Here is a 27,300-nt window from a genome sequence, read left to right as displayed (position 1 = left end):
AACAGTCTACCTCACTCTGAGCTGTTGTCACTTGACAGACAGAGTCTTGTCCAAAAGATGTAAGCACTCGCTGTAAGAGTTTCATGCGTATAGAGTCGCAGTTGACTTCCATTTACTGTGATATCTCTTGCAATCTACCTTGCAATCAATGACCAGAATTCTTTCATTGGAAACTATGTATCTGGTGGCCCTGTAATACTGGCCTCTGCTGATGCAGAAGATTTTTTACTTTTTTTTCTACTTTTTTGAGGCAAAGGGCGCGCCTGATGCGCCCCGCTGGCGCCCTGGCCACTCCAATCAAGTTTTTTTGCGCCTGGGTGCGCCTGTTTCAAAAAGGACACACCCACAACATGAATCAAGGGACTTGAAACATGACCACTGTGCCTGACCCACATCATTCAGTGCATGTTGATCTCAAGGAAAACCCATGGTGGTGTTTGTACGCCTGTCAGTACATTCTATAAGTCAACAATCACATAACCCATTCCTTGGCTACCCATGATTGGCTAGAACCTATATTTCCCTGGTGAATTATTTCAACTTTGTACCCCAGAGTTCCCTTGTGATAACACTTAGTCTATCAAAAATCAACCAATTTCTGTCCATGAAATAGTACGGTTATGTGAGAGGTGAGTTAGCATCACCACAGTTACATACAACAACAACATTGATAAGATACAGAATGTATGCAATAAGAATCTGTAGGACCCAGTTGTCAAATAAGCTTTTTTTTGTCCTTCAATATCTTTTGTGGGTGGGGGAAATCATTCATAAACACACAACTCTATCATAACCTTTATCCCATACCTTTTTCAGAAACCAGAGACAAAAAACCCCATAGTTTCTTGCAGGCAAAATGTCAAATATTACACAGGAGATTCTTGAGAATTGCCTTCAAAGCTCCCTGAAAGAATTTGACTCCATCAATTTCACACAAATTATCACAGGTTCAACACATCATCAGATATTCAACTCTTCTGACAACAAAATTCCTTCCTACATCTTCAGGAGCTGGTAACATTGCAGATGGTTCATAAAGATGATATGAGATCTTTTTCCAAACTCTCAAGTCCCATCAATGAACATGCAAGTGGCCTTGAGACTTGGGGTCTGGAAGATTTTTTCAAGTGATTGAACAACCCAGCCACAACACATATATACCATATATACCTGCTCCAGACCACCCACAGTGAAGGTACTCAGCCAGTGTACTCCAATTTAATCAAGTCCCCAGATATTGTCACAAATCACATCGGACACAAATATTCTAAGGAAGTTGAAGTGTGGGAGGGCTCTCTGTTGAGCTCTGCAGGCATTCAGTGCAGCACACTCCAAAACGCTAGCCCACCCCAAATTTGTGCTTTACCTCTTATAAGAAACCTCTGCAATACCCAATAAACCCATTGGTATGGGTTATTGCAAAGAATCTTGGTACACCATACTCTATAAAAACCCATAGCTTTTGGGTTCCATACAGTGAAATTCTTATATATGCATAGCAGTGGTTAGGGTAAATTCCTTGCTTACATAAAAAACACTTCTTATTGAATGGGAGCATATAGTTGTTACTGGTTGGTTACCGTACGAGGCACGAGGGAGTTTACCTCTGTCCATGCCCGCACCAAGGCCAGGCGCTCTCATCGGCGCGGTGGGGCTCGACGAATTCTTAGCTGCTATGCTGACTGCTAATGTCTCTCGATTGGAGAGGAGATGAGCTGAGCAACGTCAGTTGTCGACCGACCTAACGGTCAACAGGGCAGACAATTAGTCGAGACCCAAACAACTGAACAGATATAGCATGAGCAGTGTGGACTTTGTCCCACTCTCACTCGCTATTCTGAACTCTTTCAGTTGTACGAATTTCCTGATCACATCAAGAACTTCCCTCGCTGTCCTCCCCGTTAGAATCCCCTCTAGTTTTCTAACTCCTCTTAGCATCTTCGGTGCTATTTCGATTCTTTTTGAGTCCTCCCACCCTCCCTTCTTTTCTCTTTTGTGTTTTTTCAGTTGCTGCGGCTTAACCACAAACGGGGTGTATCACTTACCCCTTTGTGGTTTAATCCTAGGCAACGGTTTTGTGTTTGCTCTGCGTGTCGGCGACGTTTGGTTTGCTTAGACTCGGACCTTCTCGATGGCCGTGGCAGTGTTTTCTCTGCTCAGAGACGCCACATGTCTTTCCACCGAGTGGCCAAGTTTTACGAACCAAAACGCCCCCTACCCCAAACACCACACGCCTTTGTGTGGCGTACACGTAGTACAGATTTATAAACTTGAAGTAATGCAATATTATTTAGTTTTTGCCCCAATCTGACTCTTGACGTGACGAGTCTAAAGTGAACCTTTAGACAAGAGATAATAGCAGAAGATGATCTGGCCCGTACCCAATGGACATCAACAAGACTCAACAAGCCTTGGGTCGGAAAATTACAAAATTTACCGCAAAAATCACCTTGGATGGAAAACAGATGTTCACCACCTTGTCTGTGTGTAATTCAACTTTGAAAAATTGCATCGGAATGCCATCATCAAGCTCTAGAGTATTCCAGCCCAAATAGGTTGGATGTTTTTTGTTACACAAAAATCGCTTGCACGAACCAGTTATGAGGATTTTGAACATGATTAGATCGAGTTGATTTCTGGGTTGATGCAAACTAACAAGCTCATGTGGCCATGTTGACAATTTTGACTATTTACAGTCCAAATGAGATGAGTAAAATGAGTAACAAAATCTCCAAATTTGGCTGGAGATTCCGACCCGAAGCTCGTTGAGTCTTGATGGTAACAACTATAGAATAAAACTGAGGAACATGCTAGCCAGGGCAAAAAATATCACTAGACATTTTTATCCCAAATGGGAGGTGCTCAATGCAAGGCAAAAAAGGTTGGGGAAGCAAGGTTTATAATTTGAGGGTCTTGTGTAAAAAGAAGTAAAATTTTGGGAACATGTATTGTAGCCTTAGGAGGAGAGTACAAATATAGAGGGACATAGAGTTGAATTTTTCTTGTAGAATTTACTGTTTTCATGCTCATATTCATCACTCTGACTATCACAAAGAGCATGAACCTGTGATTCAAGTCTTCAACACTTGCTATGATGTACTGCTTCATGAGACGACAAAGCTGACAGCAGAATGAAAGGTCACTTTTGTTTAGGTAAGTAGCTCTTATTATTTTTTATGAAGACGGCGACATCTTTGTCGTCCAGGGGCCTAGCATCCTGATAGGGCGGGTCTAACACGCCAGGACATAGAGCGGCGTAACCATCGGCAGTTGCGGGATCTAGACCTAGATCGCTCTGAAGTGGGTGCTGGAACTGTAAAAGTCAAGAGCAAAATGATAAAATGCTGCAAGTTAGAACAAAACCTAATACATGTTATTAAACTAGGAAGGAAATCGGACGAATTGTGACAAATTATGTACCTCGTTTTGGACCTCGGGGCAACAGCCGACTGTAAGGCTGTCGAGTGTGTTGTTCATGATGGTCGCAGTCAAGCTGAAAAGAGTGGATACAGCAAAAAAAATCAGCAACATATACTTCACGGACACAGATGAAGGCTTACTCTTTATATGGGACTGCCGGTGCCATTTTCCCCTGGGCGTCTCTCCCAAAGTACAGGATCTAGGTGCAGTGTTTGAGAAAGTGATCAGATTGACCGCGACAATGACTTGTTCACGTGATTGTCACTCACGCCACAAGTTCTATACCCACAACTACTCCATCCATTTTGAATCATTATCTGACCAGCGCTGAAACAATCCAGCAAAAATGAATAAGTCAGTAAAAGAAGATAGAAGGCATCAGGTGAGAAATGCTTTAGGCTCTGAACCACTTACCGCTGACAATCATTCAAATCCTTGGGATGATCATCCGGGCAGTTGAAAATATTGGTGTTCGGATCATTGTCAGTGACTGGGGTACATTTCATTTGACCTGGCAATATCTCGCGAGCCACGAGCCGGCTGGGTGGGCTATGGCCACAACTTAAGGAAAGATATAAGGATATCGTTGATAGAACTATAATCATGAACTTCATCTTTGAACAGTAACCAATGTGTGCGCTGAGCAAGGGGGTCAAGAACTTGATTTAAGAAGATCGAGTGGTTGATAGAGTTCAAGCAGGACCCCGGAAAGCTCCAGGTCAACTATCCGACCTAAAACCACCCAAATTGACCTTTTCAATACCCTGTGACGCGGTAAAAACCCAAAAATTGAGGTCAAACAATTCCGGTTTCGTCGGTACGTTCAAAGAGCAAAAATCGCTAAAATATCCTCACGAGACGAATCCATTCGTTTTTCGTCGGTATGTACGTTGAAAAGGGAGTGTTTTTGGCCTTTTCTTCCGGCCAGAGACAAATCCATACCTGTCAGGTCGGTACGTCTGAATTCAAAAAAACGGGTTTTTGCTCGAAAAAGACCCAAAAAATTCCTTTTTCGTCGGTACGTCAGCGTTTTTTTGGACCCTCGATCCATACATTTTAGGTCGGATAGTTTACCTGGAGCTTTCCGGGGTCCTGTTCAAGCAAAGGAGAACGAGTCAGGGACATTCTAACAGCTTCACTTTTCATTGTCATTTTCGAATCATACTTATTTTTATCCAAAGGCGACATTGAGCATATGTGAGAGAATAAACGCGATGGAAGTTGATGGAAGGGGGAAACTTAGCAAAAGTCCCACGCCCTGTGAGGCGTCGAGCGACACCGGTGTCGAGCGAGGGACTTTGCACTTTGCGGATACTCAGCTGTGAGCTCGGACTCGAGAGCTATTGTGCATCGGGATTACCAATGAGTGATTCGGTATCCGCTGATTGCCTGCTATGACCTCATTCCAAAGCAGAAATTGATTTGACCATTGTCTTAGAAAATATCATGTAGGATATATCATTTTAGACTATTTACTCATTTTCAACGTAAAGTTAGGACCATGAGCAACATCCTCAGAGGAAGTCATCCGTGAGGTAAGTCAAATGAAATCTCAAACAATTTAATCAGAACTATCAAACTTACTTTGCTTATCAATCACCGCATTGCATAAAATCATAGTCACCAATACACGAAAACAGCTTTATCAAAACGACTATTCATGAACTGAAGTGGCGTGTGTTTGAAGGTTTATCAAATCCATCAAGTACTTTGATCGAAAACTTTATTCTAGTAGACCAAAGATTCTATCAGCAAACAATTCTACCATTTATCATTATGGTATACCTACAAATGATGACACCAAATCAATGTTTTCGAAATTTTCATGGTCAATTCAAGATGGAGAACAAGATTCTAGATCATCATTGTCCTCAGATTGTTGGGCAATTTTAGGTGGAAATTCTTCAGGACGTGAGGATCTTTTAAAGGTTCTTTTGGGTGAATGTAGATGTGATCCAATCAATTCAATTCGGTATCCAATAATCGAACATTTGAATAAGACCTCAAATAAACAAGTGAGTGGATTTCTGTTATTTTGAAATCAAACTTATCATGATATCTCATTGTTTTCTTCCTCCTTTTCTGATCAAGGCAAATGCTATTACACCAAAATCGTTTTTCAAACTAGTTCAATTCAAATCTCGACTTGAGAATCAAACATCGAATCAATCTTTTAAAGATTATACAGCAAGATATTATGGTTTACGTCCTGAGAATCAAATCACATTAAGAGAATTCCTTAAATCTGATTTAGATCAACTTTTGAGTGATGATCGAATTTCTGAAGTTTGTTATCAATTAAAACTTCACCAATTTATCGATTTACCTTTAATCACCTTGAGTAATGGACAAAGTCGAAGAGCTAGTATTGCGCATGCATTACTTGCTGGTAATAATGGTCATAATCCTCATGCTTTGATTCTTGAAGAACCTTGTAGTGAGTAGAACCCCTTTTTAGACATTAAGATATGAATCAAATTTGATTTTTTTCAAAAAAACATTTCTTTTAACCCTCTTCTAGCTGGCTTGGATGAAAATTCTAGGAAGGAAATCAACAACCTCTTGAAAGAGTTACATGAAGTTAGATCCCCAAGAATTATACTTTGTCTAAGACCACAAGATCCAATACCAAATTACGTAACACATATATTAGCTCTTTCTGATCATTCATCATCATCAAATCGAATCCTAGTACAAGGAAAGGTTTCTGAAGTTTCTGCATCTTTACCCAAACTTATTCCGAATCCAACAAAACCCACCTTACCTGTCAAGAAAAGTATTTCAGTTGGTTCCGGAAAAGAATTGGTTAAGATGAAGAATGTTCATATCCAGTATGGGGACCGATCAGTTCTTCGTAACATCAATTGGACAATCAGAGCAGGTGAGCGGTGGGCTTTGAGTGGTTCAAATGGTAAGTTTCCATTCGTCTAATTTCTATTCCCTTTGATAATAACAACTGAAACGTATCTAAACATGTCACTCTCATTTTTTTCGAAGGTTCTGGAAAATCTACCCTTCTCTCTCTCATTTTAGGTGATCATCCTCGTTCATTTACAGAGGATCTACACCTATTTGGTCGACCACGCGCAGGTCAAGCTACATCTCAAAGTAATTAGTTTTCTTCTGTTTCTTTTGATCTTTGTGGTACTGTCGAGCTTCAATCTGATAGATTTTTCTTGTAAATCTTAGTACAATCCAATATAGGACATGTTTCACCTGAAATATTTCATGCTTTTCCAAGGCAAACAGGACCCAGCAGTTTAACAGCTTTAGATTGTATCATCACAGGATTTGAGTCAGTTTTCAGTTATAGATCAATTGACTCAACTCAATCCACACGTTTATATGAATTATTAAAAGAATTTGATTACCCAGAGTTATTAAATCCATCATTTTTGAATAAACCGTTTAATGAACTTTCAAATGGAGAACAATCATTAATACTTTTATTAAGATCATTAATCAATGAACCTTCCTTATTGATTTTAGATGAACCTTTTGCAGGTATGGATGATGAAAGTTTACAGAAATCTAAAGATTATTTAAATTTCAAGTTAAAGGATTGGCAAAGTTTGATTTTTGTTTCACATCAATTTGGAGTTGAATTACCTGAATGCATTGATCAATTTGTTACTTTAGAAGATGGTGAAATGAAATTTATGTAAAAGACGAACAATGATGATTGGATTTTATGTTTGTGACTTCAAATAAATGTCCTGCGTTGTCCCTTTGCGGCGCACATTTAACATCAATTCCTAGAATAGAGTCACATCGGCACATACGAGATCTCACTCATCTCTTTGGTGCTAGATATGCCGTTGAGACCTATCTGTTGACTATCATCTATTTTGCCATATTTGACCATGACTATTCCGTTTATCCCGCTTTCGACACAGGTGGGATCTTGTGAATCGCATGTCTGTTTCTGGCATTGCAATGAGCATTTGCATTACAACATGCTTATTTCTTACATAACCGTCATACCGAGTGTTTGGGCATACATGATGGCCTTTTGAAAAAACTCCATATCATCACTCGGAGCCATAAGGCTCATCACCTGACAACCAATGACTTTAGCAATCCTTAATTTCAAAATATATCATGTTTTTCTAAACCTCGAAGAGTGCGAGAAGCAGTGAGGGACTTTAGTTGAGTTTAACATTTTTCCTGACATGGAATTTTGAAACTCCTATACTTGCAAAGGTTTTTGACACTGACTCTTTTTGAGGTGGGATCTCTGGAAGGCTGAAGCCATACACTGTAACTTACAAACAACGGGAATTTCATCAACAAAAAATGAAAGATAATTGGACAAAGAAGCTGATATTATTCATGGAAATGCTGAGAAAATGATTAAGTTGCTGCTACTGGAATATCATATGTTGGTATGCTCGGGCCACTGTTAACGTTTACATTCTAAAACTTGACAAGTTTTGGGAGCAAACTTGGGACAAAAACCAATGTGGGAAAGTATTAGGAGTATGCCCAGAAACAAAAGTATATATGATTCATCTAGAATGGAAAGTACCAATCAGTGCGACTGCTAGAGCATAAACTGGAAGAACAAAGGCAGCCAGTGAATGAAGAGCTTAAAAGACAAGATCTGACACGCATGGGAATGAGTTACAAGCATCACCGCATATTTGGTTAGAAGTCGGTGCGTGTATTGACATATGGGAATGGGTCGGGGAAAAGGTGTCGGATAATGAAGTAGCCGGATCACAGCACTTCAGCTAATCTTTTCAGACGAATGGCAAAGTATCATTCTCTTAGTAATGAAGAATAGATGACGTCTCGAAAAGAGTTGGATGTTTAGGATGGCGAGATTCCCTAATTCCCAATCCTTATCGAAAAATTAAAATTCTGATATTATAATCTTTTATTCATCCAATCTTCATTATCCTAGAATTCTTTTCATACATCGAGAATTTGTTACTACAAAATTATTCAAATAATAAATTCTTTTCTTAATAAGTTTATTATGATCGTTGAGATTCCTGGCGATAATGATTTTGTTTATCAAACCAATGAAACCACCGCTATCTTTGACGATATCGACAAAATCCTCACTAACTATGATGACACGGGGGGTAGTAACCATACCACTATGGCCCAGTTACGTACTCAAATCGCATTGATTTATCATTATGAAGACCCCAATTTTCTCTGGCATTTTTCTGCCGTTGCCCGTGTTGCGATCGAGTTGGATCGCAGAGCCGGCAGGCCTAGATATCCTATCACATATCAATGGCCTGAGAATGCGGACCCTCAGTCTGATCCACCGATCGTCCTCAGTGGGATGCTCGAACCTTCTTCTTTGATTGACATCTATGGCGTGGTCGATGGTTTTCTGGAAAGACCGATCCCAAAGTCTCCTCCTCGCATCAAGGACTTGTCCATGTTTCCCTCGAACCCGGTCACTAATACCGCTGGGCCGCCACCGCCTCCTCCTCCACCACCAGAAGGTGTTTCAGTGGGCGGCCGCTCCTCACGTCGTCCTTCACCAGGTCAGCCACCCGTCCCGGGACCTTCGTTACTCAATCGTATCACCTTTTCGAAGAGCCCTCTTCTTCGACAAAGTTCGTTCCAACCTACAGCTCTACCGCCTCAGCCAGCTGCTCGTCGACATCGTGTCGTCCAACAAGCAGTGGCTCCTTCTTTGCCTATATTCGAAAGAATCGACAAGGGAAAAAGAAAACGAAATTCTTCCCTTTCTTCTAGTCAGTCTTCAATTTGCCCTTACCGGCCAGCACCAGCTGTTCCTGGAGCACCAGCTCAACCTGGTTTTTCTTCTCATGTCCCAGCACCAGCTGTATCTGGAGCACCAGCTATTTCTGGAATCCCAGCTCCCGCTGGTCCCATTGCGGCAGTTGTCACCTCAGCACCATATTTGGAGGAAAACGAACATCTCGTTCCTGAAGAATTTTTGCCTATTTCCTTTCAAGTTAATCAGATTGTGTTACTTTACAAATCCGACATCAAGCACCATGTCAGCGCATTTAACTCTTGTAAGAATAGGCCTGCAAATTGGCAGAACTCTCTCACAAAAGACCTGCTCGAATATAACTTTGTGGATTTACGAAAGTTCTATGGAGCAGTGGCGTCTTCAGACCCTCCTCAAAGTCGTCTCCGTATCAACGCCGATGGCGATCTTAAAAACGTCGAAGGTGCCTCTCCTAAAGAGATTTCCGACAACAACCACTGGCAGAATCTTCTGGCAGTCCTCAAGCACGCCTACATCGCAGCTTTTCCCCCTGCGGCTCTTTCAATCAAAGCCTACTTCGAATACATCCTTTCCCTCCCTGGTCTATTCCAAGCTAGAGTGCATTGGGAAGATGTCAGAGATTTCGACGCTGAACTCCGCAAGGAATTCGCTTCCAGGCCTAGTCTTGTCTGGGGAGACTACGAGCATAAATCCCTTAAAGGTATCGACAACAGGATCCTTTACAGTAGTACCAGTAAACTCGGTCGAGCGGCTATTCCTTCATCGAAATACGTCGCACCACAGCCTAAATCTGAACCATCTTCCTCTCTTACTAACTCTAATTGTCAAGCTTTTCAATCTTCTTCTTATGATTCATCTGCAAAAAAGCCTAAAGGGAGAAGAGTCAAACCGAAATATAAGGTTAAAAGCAAGGAAGGAGTTCCTATGGCTGATCAGCCTTGTAATAATTGGAATGCTCGTGTCTGCCCCTTCAGTGCAGCTGGGTGCGACAGGGTACACGGGGTATGCAATAAAGATGGATGTTTTGAAAATCATGAAGGAAGTGTCGCTCACAGACAAGCCTAATTCAAGGTCCTATCTTAGAGGCTTAGAAATTGATGTTATGGATAAGGGTTTTTCTGCAGCCGTCAATTCCTCTATTTACGCCGAACCCCTTCGTTCAGCTCACCCCCTTTCATCAGACCCTCTAGCCGAGTATGCTATAAATCGACGTCCAGATCTTTTCAAAATTAATTGTTCAATAAATGTAAAAAATTTAAAATCTTTGCTCAGAAACCATCCGAACAAGCCGTTCGTAGACTCTATCATATTAGGTCTTACGGAAGGCTTTTGGCCTATTTCAGAAAAACCCTCAGACGAAACTGTATTCAATTCAAATCACGCAACCGGAGCTGAAGCAGATGAAGTACTATTTAAAACTAGAGACAAGGAAATCAAACTAAACAGATTTTCTCCTCCATTTTACACTCTTCTCCCTGGGATGAAAGTGTCCCCTCTTTGTCTGGCAACCAATCCTTCTTCTGGAAAAGTCAGAATGTGTACCAACATGTCCTTCGGACATCCCTCTCCCAACGACCTCATCAAGAAAGAAGATATCAAAATCGACTTAGATGGTATTCCTTACTTCATACCATTTCTTCTTTATCACTATTTCGGTGAACATAAGTTTATTCTCTGGAAGTCTGATGTTGATGCAGCTTTCCGTAACCTTCCAGTTTCAAAACAATGGCAGATTCGTCAAATTGTAAAAATTGGTAAAGCCTTTCACGCCAATAGAAACGTAAATTTCGGTTGTTCTAGCTCCCCAAAACTTTGGTGTGCTTTTTTCTCACTAATCTTATGGATAGCATATTTCGAATTCAATATCACCGATCTAAATGCCTACATGGACGACTCTTGGGGTATTAGTCGAGCAAGCGACATGGTTACATTCAAAGAAAAAACCATCCCATTAGAACAAGCCAAATTCTTAGCTATCTTCGACTTCATAAACCTTCCCTGGGCTTGGGAAAAACAAATTCATGGCAGTACTTTAGACATCATAGGTTACTCCATCGACTGTCAAGAACTTTCCATCTCTCTCCCAGAAGGAAAAAGAATCGCTCTAGTTTTAGCCCTCAGAGCTTTCACCTCAGAACTCTCGCACCCTTTAGTCGATTGGCAACGAATTACGGGTTGGGCCAACTGGGGCCTCAACATTTTTCCATTAGGCCGTTGGGCTGTTCAATCTTCCTGGGATAAAATAGCGGGTAAAACAATTCGTAACGCACATATCCCTTTGAACAAGTCCAACGTCGAGGACCTGAACTGGTTAGCTGATGCATTAGAATTTTGGCCTGGTCGTCGAATCCTAAAGCACATGTACCGGAAAATCTCTGATGCAGATTATATGTTTTTCACCGACGCGTGTCCATCTGGTTTCGGTTTCTGGCAACCGTCCAACGGTTGTGCCTGGAGCTATTCCATACCACCGCCGTCCAGGAACAGCTACTGGGCAGAGCTTCTGGCAGTAGTCACAGCAATAAAGATGGCGGTTGACCTGAAGGCCTCAAAAGTCGCGATCTTTACGGACTCAGAATCGGTCTCATACTTATTCCCTTCTCACCGTCCAACGATAGTCGCCAGGTCACTATTCAAATACGCAGTGGACCTGATGTTGTCTCACTATCTCGATGTCAAAGTCAGGTTCATAAATCGCGAGAACAATAGAATAGCAGACGCGCTATCGAAACAAGATATAGACTTGGCAAGATCTCTTCTTCCACGCATGCAACTAAAAAATCTTAATCCCGATCCATCAACTCTCATAGGTGGACATCAAGATCGTTCTCTCCCAGCTCTAATATAGTTTTTATTATTTCTTATCATCATTTATTAAATAAAAACTTAAAAAAAACTCAAAAAATTCTTACATTTCCTTTATCATGGCTAGAACTAAGAAGTCCGAACAATCTACTCCACTAACCTTTAAAGAACGCGAAGAACTCAATAAGTCCGATATCAAAAACCGACTAGAGAAATCAACCGTAGCTAAATATACATCCGGATACAGAAGATTCCTCAAGTTCTGCAAGGAACATCACGTCTGAGTCTACCCGAGTGAAACTAATCTGTGCCACTTTGTCACGGTCATATCTCGAGAAGTGAACCCAGAGACTGTTGGAAAATATCTCACTGGAATATCTTACAGCATGCAGGAACAATTTCCGATAGTTTTAACCTCCTGACAATCGAAAAAAGTTAAAGAAACCCTACGTGGTTGTCAAAAACTTTTCTCCAAGCCTATTAAACAAGCAAACACTTTCACCATCTATGACATCGTCACAGCGGCAAACTACTTCAATTCAACCTTTGACGACGCTCTTTTCAATACCATCTTAGCTTTAGGTTTTTCAGGTTTACATCGGCTTGGAGAGCTTACCATTCCAGACACACTAAATCTACAAAATGAAAGGAAATGTATCAGAAGATCCTCTTTAATCATTTAAATCTGCGGTTCGGTGGCATGTTATAACTTACCGTACCATAAGGGCGACCCTCAGTACAAAGGAACCCCGGTAGTCATAGTCAACAGACCCAACGATGCCACCTGTCCGATCAAGACCCTCCTCAGGTACACCGTCGTCAGAGATAAAAAATTCCCGATATATCCATTCTGGCTAGTCAGGGAAAATGGTCGTCAACCTACACGAAACTGGTTCATGAATCGTATCAAAGAACTTTTCGGTAATTCAAGGACGGGACACTCTCTCCGAGCCGGCGGCGCTACCGCTATCGCCCAAAACGGTACGGAGATGGAGACTATTCAGTGCATCGGAAGATGGTCATCAGAGGCTTTTCGAACATACATCCGCACACACCCATTACTGAATTTAAACAAAACTCAGCGCATCACTCAAGCAGCTGGTTTCACCACGGGAGAACAAATCCAATTCCCTGGAGCTGTCATCGTAAGCCTCCATTATTCATAGATTGATCAAATCTAGCAAAGTCAACAGACTTCTCACAGTTATCAGTTTACTAACTATAACTGCTTTACTTCTCGTTCTACAGCCGTGGGCCAGCAGAAAGTGAAGATCCCATTCGACCCGTATAGTCATGGGACGCGTCAAGTAAGTCTTTTTTCAAAGACTGTAATCCTTGTTAATCTTACGCTAACCTCAAAAAACCTTCTTTCATAGGTTTTTCTCATAGGATGACGTCTACCGTATACCTACTTCACCAAATGGTGGGAAGCACCACTTTGGAAAAGCTGTTAGTTATTCTCGTTGGATAATATGCTTACATTGATTATCATTAAATGGCTGACTTCAACAATTCAAATTTATTCGCACACCATGGACATGGAATGCAAAAATACATAGAGTTCAACACTAATCTTCAATCTTCCCAGAAGATATCATCTACATCACTACTCTTTAACTTACCATCACTACTCTATATATTACGAGGGTGGTTGAACTCGTATTTAGTTTCTTCTCACTTCTATGTCTAGTTGCGTTTTTTTATTTTTCCGTCAGGTTACATTACTATGCGTTAATTCAACCTGACCTCAGCGGCCGTTTAGTGTGATCAAGATACAACCAGTATCCAAAACAAATGAGACCCATTCCTAGAAGTCGGTGCGTGTATTGACATATGGGAATGGGTCGGGGAAAAGGTGTCGGATAATGAAGTAGCCGGATCACAGCACTTCAGCTAATCTTTTCAGACGAATGGCAAAGTATCATTCTCTTAGTAATGAAGAATAGATGACGTCTCGAAAAGAGTTGGATGTTTAGGATGGCGAGATTCCCTAATTCCCAATCCTTATCGAAAAATTAAAATTCTGATATTATAATCTTTTATTCATCCAATCTTCATTATCCTAGAATTCTTTTCATACATCGAGAATTTGTTACTACAAAATTATTCACCTCCCACCCGCCCAACTTATTTCTCTTTTACTACCTTTATAATTAAGATTATGTATAATACGCAAATAATCTACACAAGATCATTTTTTCTTACAGATATTAGACCATAATTTAAAAACTCAATTCATTGTCATTTTTTCCAAAAAAGTAAATAGATAACTGTTGTAAGTGGCGCGAAAAACGCACAAGCCGCCCGCTAGAACTCGTATTTAGTTTCTTCTCACTTCTATGTCTAGTTGCGTTTTTTTATTTTTCCGTCAGGTTACATTACTATGCGTTAATTCAACCTGACCTCAGCGGCCGTTTAGTGTGATCAAGATACAACCAGTATCCAAAACAAATGAGACCCATTCCAGAGAAATCAATCATCTGCCGGCTCTAACTCTAGTCCACATCCAGGGCAGGTCTCTTCATAGCGTCTGGCTCTGCAAACTACACAGTAGCGCTCAGTGGCAGGAGCGTCCTGCTCCGGCGGTGTCCCAACAGGATCTGTTACCGCATCACTGTCAGGATCTGAGACTGCATCAGGATCTTCCTCATATACAACACTCGGGATGTCCCTAACATCTTTAATCATTACATCATCTCTCGGGAGATCCTTAATCATTCCGCCTATGGCTTGATTCAGTGATACAGAGATCACAAAAATGGCTGAGACGATGCTGAGATTCATGATGAGATATCTGTGTGATGGTTGACCAAGTTTTAGTTGTAGAAAGTCATGGTGAAGAATGATACGTAGACCGAATATTTGGAGACTCACCAGGATTCGAAGCTAAAGCAATATAATCCAAAAATTGTGGCCAATAGTATCTAAACCAATCAAAAGAGTGAAGAGTATCAGCTCAGTCTATTTAGAAAAATGTCTCTACAGGGTGTATATAGCCGGTTGGCTGATGGAATTTGTAGGGAACATACACAGGCAATTGTGCGATTCAGACGAGGAACTCGATAAGATGATTGGATAGCGAGCAAGTAATCAGCGGATCGGTTAACCTTTTATGGTCGTGAAAAATCGGCTGGACCGATGGCTGCCTAAATCTTCCCAGTCATCAAGGCCTGGAACATGTTGCTGCAGTTGCTTCTATCGCCGCCTACAGTCAGATCCTACTGGTTGAGATGTGGACATTGTCGACTGTCGTATCGCGGATGATACACCTAAGTAGAGCTGCACTTTCTAAGATTTCCGAGGTATCATATAAGTGAGCGCTCGGCGTCCTTTCTTTATTGCTCATGCTCGTTTGTCTCAAACCACATCTGAACTGTGGGACACCAAAGCTCAAGATGCTAGCATTTCCTTAATCTCTTTGAACGTGAAACGTAGAGATAGCAGTTTAACTTTCATGCTTAGATCAAGACTGTCATTTTCCATTAAAATTACACTCGAGTTAAATATCGTCATTGTCCAATTTCATAAGGTTTCATGACTGGGTACAATCTCCAATAAGAATTGTCATTAATAAATATAGAAAACAAATTCAAAGAATTCAAACTTGAAAGAAATCTATAACTAATTGTCTATCACTACATTCATCTATCACTAAAAACTAAATTGAACCTGCAACATAACTTTTCTATATGTAAACTGATCACTGATCTCATTCATGATGATATATCAATCAACGAACCAGAAACCAAAACCCTAAACAAAAAGTAAACTAAAAAGATAATCAAAGCAAGGTTAATAACCCAATCATCAAACCTCGAAAAGTTTAAAACCAAACTTCTTCTCAACCAAGAATCATTCATACAAGTCTTGCTCTCAATAAGTCTCCAAGAACATCAATAATTTAAATCCAATTTCAAGAATCACCCAACATAGCTTTCTTTTTACTAAACTTTCGTCTCTTTCTCATCCCAGTTCCATTCTCAGGTGGAGGAGAGAATCCCAAAACTTCAGGTAATCTAATTTCAGATCCTTTTCCTTCCACTTCATTACCATCATTTTTCTTAATTTTTTCTTTTACTGAACTTTGATATTCATTAATTTCTTCTTCTTCTTGTTCTTGTATAGATTCATTTACTTCTTGATCAGTTAATGGTTCATCGTCATCATCATCTTCGTCATCATCTAATAAATGTTGTTTTAAACCATCCCAATTTCTGAGTTCAACAGGTTGTTCAGATCCATAGAATGTAATTCCTAATTGACGACTATAATAATTAATAGCGGCATGAAATGCAGTTCTTCGATTCCATCTACCACCCCAATCTTGCCAATTCTCACGATGAATCATACCAAAGGTAATTTCAATATACTGTTGATTTACCAAGTTTTGAATCACTGCTGCTGTTCCAGGTTCGAATCTTCTTTGTTCATCAGTTTGAAGCCAATCATTCATCTTCTCTTCTAATTCATCAATCTTCTCCAAGGGTGTATCCCAACCGAATTGAACCGTCGCATTTTCAAATTGACTATTACTTCTACGAAGATTGATAATAAACTTTTGTCCAATGAGTGAATTAGGAGCAAACCACTCAGTACCATCCCATCTAACAAAGACCGTCACGAGTAATCCCATCTGTTTGACCACCAAGACCTCTTCAACACCAGCATTGTCCATAATGATTCGATCACCAGTGTCAAAAGGATGTGTACAAAATACCATGATGATCGAATCAAAGACATTCGCAGCTGTACCCTTGAAGACGAACGCAGCCGCCACACCAATCGTATAAATCGATGTCAACGTCTTTGAGAAATCAATTCCAACTACTGTCAAGGCAATAAACAAGAACACAATAGCCGCTAAACCTAACATAATCCCATCTAATCTTCCAATCGCATGTCCAACATCTTGTAAAGATTGTGATAAGGCTCTACGTTCTTTATAAACTCTAAAGATTTCATTCTTAACTTCTGTTCTACTGATATCTCCATTTCCATCTGAATCAAAAATCGAAAAGGCTTCTCTGGCTAATTCAGGAGTAGGAAAAGCAGGATAGAAATCCGAAGGAATCAAATAATTTCGATTTGGATCACTTCGAAAACTAAAAAAGATCCTTCTAGCTAATTTCTTGGCTTCTGTGGGATTATTGATATCTAATGCTAAGCCTGATTTCTTTCCAACTACTGAGACTGGATCCTTCATGGCTGCTCGAGCAATTTTGGCTGCACTAGCTCCTCGTCGAGCGATAAAGGCAAAGGTGGTTTGACTATTACGCCGCTTCACAACCGGTCGTCCATCAGGTCCTGCGAATGAGTCTTGTCTGCTTGGGCTAGTCATCCGATACGGATCATCAGATATCGGCCTTGCTAAATCGAAGGGTACGTTGGCTGATTCTTCTTTCCCACTAGCTTCGTTCTTAGGAGACATCTCAAGATTGTTGGTCTGGTCTTTTTCATTTTTGAGAGCTCGACCTACTTTCTTTCTCTGCCACCAACGCGTCTTCGGTGCTTCCATAGAAGAAAAGGTGGCATCCTGTTCAAAACCCTTTTTCAGAGGGCTTGTCAACTGAGCAGATAAAGCTTTGAGGGTGAGTATATCGCCAGATTGTCTACGACTGTAGGTCGTACCAGGAAACGGTTTGCGTTTAGGTCGATAATCTTGTAGGATATCAATGGCTGCTAAAGCTTGAGTGACCTTTTGTATTCGGTCCGAATAGGCAACCTGATGGAAGCTCATACTCTGCAAATGTCAAAATTGATTGGTAATCCAAGTAAGGTTAGTCGCCTATCGCTAGAATACCGTAGGCTCCACGATTTACGACAAAGCAAGATGTACGCACTATGCTTAAGAGCAGGAGCTTTTCCAAGGACAAGACTAAAGTGAAAAAGAAGAGCAACTCGACCACAAGTGCCACAACATCTGTATATGCCGCTCTTGATGTTTCTGTGTCTGATGGGCTATGGAGTCCAAATATACCATTGAAGATGATAACCCATGACCCCCACCTATTAGAGAAAAAGCGGCTATCAGATCTCCAACTGATAGACAAAGAGAATATTGTACAAAGAGAAGACTCACAGCATTGCTGCGTATAATATATTTTTGAACCATGCTTTGGCTGCATGGAAAGTCTCAACCTTAGACTTGATGTTCTCATGTACATCACCCCAGATTATATTCACTAGCATAATTAATACCTAAATGGATCGAAGAATACCAAAAGAATGAAGTGAGTAAGGATCGGGTGACATGGACAGATTTTGAAGATTCGCAGCCTTACCTTGGGTGCCAACTCGACCAAAAGATACAATGCCCAACTACAGAGTAAGTTATAACTAGCCCAGTACATCCAAGCCGCCACATTATCATGTACGTAACGTGAGTGGGCAGCACTTTCACTATCACCATGTTGCAAGTAACCTCCAAATCTGAATCAGGACATAGGCATATTGTAAGCTTTAGTAAGACGGAAAGCTGATTGATTCGAAAACGCAACATTCATCCTTACCCGAGAACTAAAGGTGGGACGATGAGTGCCAAGCAAATAAAGATGTTTCCAATGAAAGTAGTAATCAGATCTAGAATGCAAAGTCATGTCGCCACCCCCACACAAACGTCAGTTTCATCGAAAGTGATGTCATCTACACCTACAAAGTTTCGGTGATTTACTTACATTTGATTACGTTGTAAGGGGATAACCGACGGGCAAGAGTTCGACGACGGTGATGTTGGTGTTGCCCTCGCTTCTGATCATTCAAATCATCAAACCTCACATCACCCTCAAGATCATCATCGTTATCCCAATCATCTAAACACAGTTACACATCCGAGTTGAGAGTGAACGCGAGAATAAAATAAGATTCTGTCAGTAAAAGCTGAAACACGTGATAGCCTTGGATGGTATACGCCTCAGATACAAATCCGTCCCAAACATTCGGCTTTACGAGAAACTTACAATCATCAAAAGTTTGTCCATCTTGATCTGTATCTGTATGCTCGTCTTCCATAAGGTGCAAGTTTGGAGATTTCAACTCTGGTTCATTTTTTGATTTAGAGGCTAGTTTTTCATGATCGTTCGCCTTCGATGGATCGAAATCTGGGTGACCAAACGTATGTGCAGCATAAGGACTATGATGTAGATCGAGGTTAGAGTCAGAAGGTTGATAAAAGGGTCGATGAGGAGCGAATGATCTGATTGATTCGGGTGGGTGAGCTTGTTCGATGGGTGAGTTAGGAAGAGTTTGGATTTCGATTTCTACTGAGCTCGAAGATGGCTGGTAAGCCGACCTAGACGTTTCATGTGGGGATACCGCGGAATCGACCCTTTCGAGTCGATCGGGGTCAGTCTCTTGAGTCGAATTTGTACCAACCCCGCTCCATTGCGAGCGTGATAAATATTCAGGTGGGGGTGCCATCGTAGAGGTAGAGCCCGCAGAACGAGAGTAATACAAGGGGGAGCTCATTTGGTGTTCGGAACCAGAGGGACTGGAGTTCTGCCTGACGATGAGATGAGGCTGAGCATGGTAAGAGGTTTCAGGCGTAGCAGGTGTAGCAGGTACGTCGGTGTATAGATGGCGACTTCCCGTTCGACGAACGTCGGGCGAGGAAGCCGGAGTGTCAGACATGATCAGATTACAACTTCGAAGTCGAGAAGTTGATGAAACTGTGACGTGAGCACGCAGTAGATGTATCAAACCCGAGAAGATTCAGCTAGATCCAGGCAAAGAATGGCAAGATTGATGAGGGTTTTAAGGGCTCTTGTTGACGTGATGGCGTTTATTGAGGTTAATTGTGTTTCTTGAAACTTGCCCTACAAAAATCAATGTATATCAGACCATATCAAAGGTCGACGTCAGTTGGTGTTTGCACGGAGATGAGAATTCAACCCAACGGAAGTGATATTGGGCGTTGACGGGTTATGAGGAAAGAAAGAACTTGAAAGGATGAGAACTGACCGAGTCTCAGCTTAAAAGAAAGATAAGATCCTACTGTGTATGTTGCAGCGATATAAAGCCAACACTGAATCCTGATACTTGAGTGGATGAAACTGAAGAAATATTGAGACCTTACACTTGTTATGAGTCTATAAACCGTGGGGTCAGTCAGTGGTTTGTTTATGTAAACTTGCTGCTCTTCACTGCTGCTTTGAAGAAGGAAGTGTATGTGGACAGATGTGGACAGTGGCAGGGCCTTGAATGTAATAAATAGTGGGCCCTGATCGTGTTTGATGGGTTGGTCGAGCCAGCTGCGAGGCGCGTCAAGATTGAAAGTAGCTTATGAAGAAAGCCTGTTCTCAGACCCAGACTGTATTTTGTGAAAGTTGAAATAGACTTTAAAGGCGGTGGTTGGTTGGAAGAAAGAGGCTTGAGTTAAGCTGTTCAACTGGCGCAGTTGTGAAGTAGCTAAAGAAAAGAGTTTGAAACCCCGAGTATTTTACCAAAAGAAGTAGAACACCTCAACGAACGTTCAGAAGGTTCTAGAGTATGTTGATCAAGTGAAGAAGTTTAACTTATCTGGTTTCAAGCACTTGATAAGCAAGCGACTTGGATGGATTCAAACTAAATTGAAATTGCAGGTTAAGGAGCATCGTGTTCTCCTTTTGAGAAAAAAAGTGATAGATATTACGAATGCTGATGATGAAGCACGACCGATTTGGAAACTCACACCGTTACCGAGTCAATAAGACCCTTGCATTTCTGTTTGCGTTCGAAGCTTATTCTGATTTGATTGGAAAAGATTAACGGTGTAGATAGTTTGAAGGAATTCCTGACGTGAGATTACTTATCCTTGGTTCAGGGAATTGGTCCATGAGCCACCTCCGGACTTCCTATACAGCTATCTAGAGTAGATGTCAAGAATGATTCTCCTTCACAACCAACTTTATGATGTTAATCAACTTTTTGACCAATGCTCACAAAGCAACCTTTGTACAGGATCAAACCTATAACTTATCTCACTCTAGATACCAGGTACACTTTTCATCTAATATACCATACATGTTTAGGTATAAAATACAAGATATTCACGGAATACTTCAAGAAACTTCCACTTTATTTCACGGTTTCCAAAACAGTGCAATTTTCTTTCTCACTCTCAAATGTTCTTTAGAATCGTGTGTGATAGCCCTAGGCGCTCTTCCTATGCTTGATTGACAGCCAGTCCTGAAAAGGTGTTGATATTCTGTAGCACAACTTTTGAGGTGACACAACTAAGAAAAAAAGAGGATTCAAAGGATAATCGTGAATTTTGAGTCATTGATTTTCCTGGCGAAAAAAATAGATATCACTTACCTCAGGAAATGACATGTAGAAGGCAAAGTGGTCGTCAGGTCTCATGATTGCGGCAGCGGCAGAGGCCTGATGAGTTTCAAAAACAATATCGCATCAACACAAACCGATCATGATGACGAGATAGCGACATGATATACCTTCAATAAGCAATAATCGTGTAAAGAGCTAGCCATCAGGTACTGGGTGCAATATTCATCTCCCTTGACAGCATTTTTGGCTTCTTGGAGGGATCCTACAACCCAAAAGATCGTCAGGGCTGAGGTAACATCTGGCGTCATCCTATGCGAAGTCGAATCTAATGACTGTCTATATATGAAATATGATCTCTACTCGATAGATGTAAGACACGCACACCAATTAATTCACGGGACAGGATAAAGATGGATGATATTAAAAAGAAAGAGATACAGACTTGGATGATGTCCTCTAAAAATCTCATTAGCTTGTGGCCTGGGTGATCACCAACGGCCTTAGTGCGAAAATCGGTCCACTTCTTTGTCAAGTCTTCATCAACACCGCGCGGTGGGAGAGCTTGTAGGTTTTTTATCAATAAGCGCTTTTGCTCCTCGGCAACAAAGGCAAATGCCTCTGTATGACATGAAAAAGAGCATCACATCGAGACGTTTTAGCTTTTTGTATCGAGAATTAGAAGATCGTGTGAAAATCACTTGCCCAAGACGTGTGTGGACTTTCTGGGAAGGTAAATCCTTTGTTTTCTACTTTCAGACCACACCCTCTCTTCTCGGTCACCCGCTTGGAGCATTTGCGTCCAAGGAGGAAGAGGTATCACCTCTTTCATATTATGATTGCTGAGCTCCGGTAATGATTCAAACTCCTTCTTCAACATAGTATGCGCCTTTGTAGACAGCGAGATACCTGAAGATAACGAGGAAATGAGGAATCATCAGAGATGATCTGCTCGGATATTTATAGTAGGATCTTACCTTGCTTAGCAGCATCCAGACATCTGATGTATACTGTTGAAACGAGGCATCATCAACGAAACATTAGGGCTTTCAATTGTACACCGACGTACCGTAACCAAATTTTTGTGTTCTGGGATCACCCACGCCATATAGATATTCAAGCCTGAGATTATCAATTAAATATAAGTAAATCTGGAGCGAGCGGCCGATAAGTTTCACAAGATACTTTACACTTTGTGCATCTGCGAGTAGCGCCCAAAATCCGTAGATTGAAAGAGAGTCACCAACTGAGACATTCTCAGGGCGTCTTCGTAACTAGTACTACCATTGTCATCCAGATGTACGTAGTCTTTGACAGTTCCGCTAGTCAGAGAACTATGGTGCGCGTTATCTTTGGAGTTGGAAATAGAGTTAATGGTGGAGACTTTTTAAGAACAGCAGGCACCAGTAGTAAAGATCGGCAAGCTTACCTTCGAAATACTTTTCGTATTCTTTAAGCTCTTTTTGAGAGATACATTCTCCGACATCCGCATTCACAAACGGTTCGGTGATATGTGGATCCCAGATGACTGTGACGGTATCACCTGGGAGTGGTCAAGAAGGATAAGTCGTCGTATCTCTTGCTCGCTTACGAGATACCGATCATATTTACCATCATAATCACCTGCGAGCACAGATGGATTGTCACAAAAATGCAGGAAGTCAAATTTTGATGTCATCTGCGCTGTTGTTTTCGGAAATGAACTTACCGCCGGACAGATAGTCCAGTAGAGACCGTTCTCCGAGGACCGAGCATACCAGCACATCATCATAACGCACCAAGTTTTGATTAGCTACGGCTGTCACCTTGCGAGCGTCGCATGGCTATGATTTCAAGTTGTGTAGGGGGATCAGTAAGAAAGTATGTCAACATCCTCTTATCTCTTATCACTCACATGTACGCAAGGCGATCTAGCAACGATACACTCTCCTCGAAGAACTTGTATTGGTAAAGCTGTATCCTGATCCCTACATTATCACAGGGAGTGGAGGAGTCCAAGATTAAAGATTTGGCTGCGTGTCTCCCACAAAACATAAGCTAGGACTTACACGAAATGTGAAAGCTGTAAGAATACCTCGCCCTCCTTCAAAGTTCCCGTCCTTGATTGTAAGAAGAAATCTACCGTCAGTCACAATCTTCATGTTGTATTGTCTCGAATAGAATATATATCAATGACAGCGCTCAGCTTACGGGTCAGGCATGGCATAGACCGATGTACTGTATGGCACAGTCAGTTTGAAGTTGGTCTGGGGATGGCAGGCATAGTTTAACGTCTACGTAGGTCTGAGTAGCATCACAATCAAGACGTGTGGTCTATCTTACCATTCGGGCCAAGATCATCTTGCATGAATGCTCAAGTCTATCAATAACTCGAGGGTCGCGAACATTGAATCCGCTCTTGAGCAAGGCGGTACATTCTGACATGGCATCCAAAGGTCGTCTTGAAAGCCTCTCTGACAAATCCTCTACATCTTCCGTGTTGATATGCACTTCAGCATGATTGTCTAAATAGGAAGTGACCATCAGATGATTCAGGTCTGTTAGAGAATTAAACACGGTGAGGAGTTCGAGCTTCAAGAGGTCGGTGAAAGTCGAGACAGGTACTTTTCGCGACGCTAAGACCTAGTGTTTACGAACATACAATTAACTGATGGCATCAACTTATATTCGTGATCCAAAAATACTATGAGATAACTCAACAGGAAGGGTCTGTCGATTGACATGCCCTGTCTTGGCGTGGCGCGAAGATCGGACCAAATTGAATGGAATGTCCACGTCATGACCGTACGAAACATCAGCCTTCCATTGGCTGTCTCGAATCTCGATCCACATGGATTCTTCATCCTCTTCGATTGAATCATGACTTGAGAGATACCAGACACCTATGATAAAAAGAAATGAGGGACACGGACCAGGATGGCTTGGCTTGTGAAGAGTACTGACCCTTGGCTTTCATGATCCGGGCTTGGAAAGCCGCTTTATAAATGAAGTGACCATCAGAATGCAGGCAATCAAGCGCTTACGCTTATAAGAAAGAATCTCATCAATCATCGAGGGTATGTATATGTACTCACAAGGAAGGAAATTCATCCCCAAACTATCCTTTATCTTTTGAGCAGCAAATTTACTGATCGCTGCGGCTCCGTCGGTCATAACTGCAGGAGCTGTACTCATCTGAACAAATTGAATTTCACGCCTTGGTATAGTTATCGATCCTTCTTTCTCGTCCCACCGAGAAACCTCTTGATTATATACGATAGCACGAAAGCTGATTGTGAGGGTTTGTCCACCAGTCCGGGTTCGTTCGCTTTCGCGCATCTGGATTGACTTTCCTTCTATCATGTCTGGTTCCATGCACATCCTCCAACTGTAGCGTTGTCCAGTGTATGATGCGCTTGGGTCGACGTGAGCTCCTTCAACAATAGCTGAGTTATTTGCGTAGACAAGAGAATCATCAGAAGAATAACTGGAGCCGAAATGAAATGAAGAGGAGGATCAAAGGGGGGGAACAAACATGGCTTGTACCCAAGCTCTAGTCTTTGAGAAATTCGACTCATGAAAGCTGGGCTGACCATCAGTGAGGTAGATTGAATGTCGGGAACTCGTCGAATTTGGTATGGCTTGAAAGTAATGGTGGGCTCGGTAGTGGACACCGAGAGTTGCAAACGAGCATTCTAGTAGACCAGAGGAAGATGAGTTCCACAATGATTAAACTTGATTCCCATCTTGTATTAATTATGACATGGCTTACGAATTTTGAGATTCGCATCCCATCATTCAAGCGGATCGGCATATCTTTCTCTACCAGGTCACGTATGGTAAGAGGAGGAGCAGGACTTTGGGGTGACGTGAAGAACCAGATTATATCCTAGGTATGGGATAAATCCATTCAGTACAATTTGAAAGATTACACTGAGACGGATAAATCACCTCTTTCAACACTGCTGCCTTATATTCTTTTTGTGCAAAGATGATGGTTCGATTGAGGAGTTTCCACAGTTTTCTTCCCAACTGCTCTTTACGCCCCTTGCCAGCTTCGTGAAGGACATTCTCACTCAAACGAACCCGCAGGAAACAATCTGACCCATAAGTCCGCTGCCAAATATTTGAATCACTGATTTTACATGGTTTCAATCTTTGTGCAAAGTTTGTTTGTCCATCGTCAAGTGAGATATTGATGCCAAAACGGACTTGACCCCTAGCAAGTATTCGCCGGATGACTTCTCGAGCATTATCTGCAATGGATGCGGGTGGTGTCTGGAAAGATTTCATCAGTCAAAGGCGTGACCTATCAATATCTGCAGGACACGTTGGGGATGACGCACATCAACTTTGTCCTGTTCGGCCTTTAGCTCTGCTTCAGTGGAGCGGATGAGAGCGAGAAGCTCAGGATCAGCTCCCTCGACATCTGTGGGGGATGACAAGAGACCGGATAACTGTATCCCAAAACGCAAAGGATCCTCGTGCGGGTGGCCCGTAATGATGGTTTTTTGCTGGTCTTCTGGCAATCTTTGGATGGATCTAGCGACCTCCCAAATCATGATTGCGTTCGGAAGATTTGCCAAACTCTTGTCGACATCTTCTTTAAATAGACGATTGACTGTACAAGCAGAGGAGAAGACTCGATCAATCTCGGAGCGGGATAAGAATGATATTGCGAGAATCTATATGTGGAGGAGTGCTGCCGAATGAAGACTTGGATAACCCGCAGAACATCTATCTTGAGGAACACGAACAGCGCATCGGTAGGTATGTACCAATAGTCAAAACCGGAGCTTGGTGACTTCCGAGCAAAACCACAAATTACAATTTTTGGACTATCTCAGGTCAAGATGTTGCCGCTGGGTGTTGAAGGCACAGCGCACTGTGGCGCGAGAACAGGCTCTCCAGAATCCGCACCATTAATGCTGGCGCGCCAACTTGCTTTAAATGATAGTAAAAAGCGAAAAGATCCTGGTAAAGTCCTCTTCAACTCGTAAACTAAAAAGCTGAAATGTCCACAAGAAAGTAGACAAATTTGGTGTGTACATCATGTAAGGTCCACTCAGAATGTGAAACATTGATTACAACAACATCACACCCGAGATTGTTGAGATCAACCGACTAACCAGCCTTCAGCTGGTCAATGTCAAGCAACTTGTTGATGAATCCATCAAAACTATCATCAAGAAAGTTCTCTATGGTATATTTGTATATATTGCCGCCATCTGGGTGAGCTCTCAACCCCGTCTGCAAGGGAACAATCTCCAATAATCGGATGAGGATTGTTACAAAGGGTTTGATAGGACCGGCGCGCCAAGTAGTTTTCAACATCCGGCTGGTGCCTATCACTTTTCGAGGCATAGGAATTGTCGGTTTCAAATGATCCAGTGAAACCGCCATATGGATAAAGATTGATAGTGATGAGATGAGATGAACAAAAAAAATCGAAGAACGAAGGTGTAACTAAACAATCGGTTTGAGGTCCCGGCGCTTTGTGAGATATTTTGGGCCGGACGACGGGGGCAATTGCTTCAGACGGTCGTCCCACAAACGATCTGGGACTGATTGGAGGTTGCTCCAAATCAGATTTTCTCTTCGTTGCCGTTCGCTTGGGGACGGGATTCTTTTTCGAATCCACCATGGTAGATCGAGCAGAAGATCAATGAGCTATGAGTCAGATCGAATGGAGCAAGCTGATGGGCTATCGTTGTTATGAATGCTTTTATGGTGAGCGAATGAAATTTTTCAAGCAAGTGTTGCTTTGGTTTGTAGACGCGTTTAATCAAGTCCAACCTCCGACCACGTCCAACTGTTGTGTATTCAGATACAGTACACATACAGTGGCTGACGGACTCACAACAACAAATAACAACAGACAACAACTCACACAAATGGCAGTGATCGTCGAGGTCTTCCAATATTAAGTTTGGATCTTATGCAGAAAGTCGAACGCATGCTATATGTAGTTCCTGATATTCAAATTATTGGAGTCATATCTCTATATCATATCAGGCTCTCAAAGCGCCAAAGGTTTGTAGAAAGTCACTGCATAAATTGTCTCATTTAATTTTAATTGGAAGATGGAAAGATGACTCACTGTTGGTCTGCCT

The 27,300-nt window shown here is 41.7% G+C and overlaps 6 protein-coding genes across 6 annotated transcripts; 2 read left to right on the top strand and 4 right to left on the bottom strand.

The window, feature by feature from the left end:
* Window positions 1–3,139: 3,139 nt before the first annotated feature.
* MELLADRAFT_64885 (uncharacterized protein) lies at window positions 3,140–4,034 on the bottom strand (the record flags this gene model as incomplete). The annotated part of the gene is made up of 5 exons (XM_007412178.1): window positions 3,140–3,313; window positions 3,421–3,493; window positions 3,561–3,619; window positions 3,690–3,747; window positions 3,835–4,034. The coding sequence occupies 5 exons, from the start codon at window positions 4,032–4,034 to the stop codon at window positions 3,140–3,142; spliced, it is 564 nt and encodes a 187-aa protein (XP_007412240.1).
* A 1,194-nt stretch (window positions 4,035–5,228) lies between these two features.
* On the top strand, window positions 5,229–7,085 carry MELLADRAFT_88838 (uncharacterized protein; the record flags this gene model as incomplete). Its single annotated transcript, XM_007412216.1, has 5 exons — window positions 5,229–5,435; window positions 5,512–5,857; window positions 5,942–6,331; window positions 6,418–6,528; window positions 6,610–7,085. 5 exons carry the CDS (start codon window positions 5,229–5,231, stop codon window positions 7,083–7,085), a joined length of 1,530 nt encoding a protein of 509 aa, XP_007412278.1.
* Window positions 7,086–12,069: 4,984 nt separating this feature from the next.
* Window positions 12,070–13,435, top strand: MELLADRAFT_108456 (uncharacterized protein; the record flags this gene model as incomplete). The annotated part of the gene is made up of 4 exons (XM_007412217.1): window positions 12,070–12,228; window positions 12,336–12,384; window positions 13,199–13,257; window positions 13,340–13,435. The coding sequence occupies 4 exons, from the start codon at window positions 12,070–12,072 to the stop codon at window positions 13,433–13,435; spliced, it is 363 nt and encodes a 120-aa protein (XP_007412279.1).
* A 2,006-nt stretch (window positions 13,436–15,441) lies between these two features.
* Window positions 15,442–20,250, bottom strand: MELLADRAFT_117083 (uncharacterized protein; the record flags this gene model as incomplete). Its single annotated transcript, XM_007412177.1, has 8 exons — window positions 15,442–17,690; window positions 17,791–17,908; window positions 18,030–18,148; window positions 18,232–18,379; window positions 18,460–18,529; window positions 18,625–18,759; window positions 18,907–19,761; window positions 19,907–20,250. The coding sequence occupies 7 exons, from the start codon at window positions 19,574–19,576 to the stop codon at window positions 15,864–15,866; spliced, it is 3,087 nt and encodes a 1,028-aa protein (XP_007412239.1).
* Window positions 20,251–20,880: 630 nt separating this feature from the next.
* Window positions 20,881–21,763, bottom strand: MELLADRAFT_117082 (uncharacterized protein; the record flags this gene model as incomplete). Its single annotated transcript, XM_007412176.1, has 4 exons — window positions 20,881–21,159; window positions 21,242–21,307; window positions 21,379–21,567; window positions 21,654–21,763. 4 exons carry the CDS (start codon window positions 21,678–21,680, stop codon window positions 21,007–21,009), a joined length of 435 nt encoding a protein of 144 aa, XP_007412238.1.
* A 142-nt stretch (window positions 21,764–21,905) lies between these two features.
* Window positions 21,906–26,709, bottom strand: MELLADRAFT_117081 (uncharacterized protein; the record flags this gene model as incomplete). Its single annotated transcript, XM_007412175.1, has 18 exons — window positions 21,906–22,117; window positions 22,186–22,218; window positions 22,278–22,330; window positions 22,399–22,591; window positions 22,638–22,751; window positions 22,917–23,031; window positions 23,103–23,175; window positions 23,257–23,307; window positions 23,399–23,425; window positions 23,631–23,830; window positions 23,930–24,090; window positions 24,152–24,184; window positions 24,283–24,674; window positions 24,723–24,775; window positions 24,960–25,076; window positions 25,139–25,465; window positions 25,534–25,808; window positions 26,660–26,709. The coding sequence occupies 17 exons, from the start codon at window positions 25,747–25,749 to the stop codon at window positions 21,906–21,908; spliced, it is 2,370 nt and encodes a 789-aa protein (XP_007412237.1).
* Window positions 26,710–27,300: the final 591 nt, after the last annotated feature.

Source organism: Melampsora larici-populina (assembly GCF_000204055.1).
Source record: "Melampsora larici-populina 98AG31 unplaced genomic scaffold MELLAscaffold_29, whole genome shotgun sequence".
In the NCBI taxonomy this organism is placed as follows: Eukaryota; Fungi; Basidiomycota; class Pucciniomycetes; order Pucciniales; family Melampsoraceae; genus Melampsora; species Melampsora laricis-populina.
This window is presented reverse-complemented; position numbering and strand designations above follow the sequence as displayed.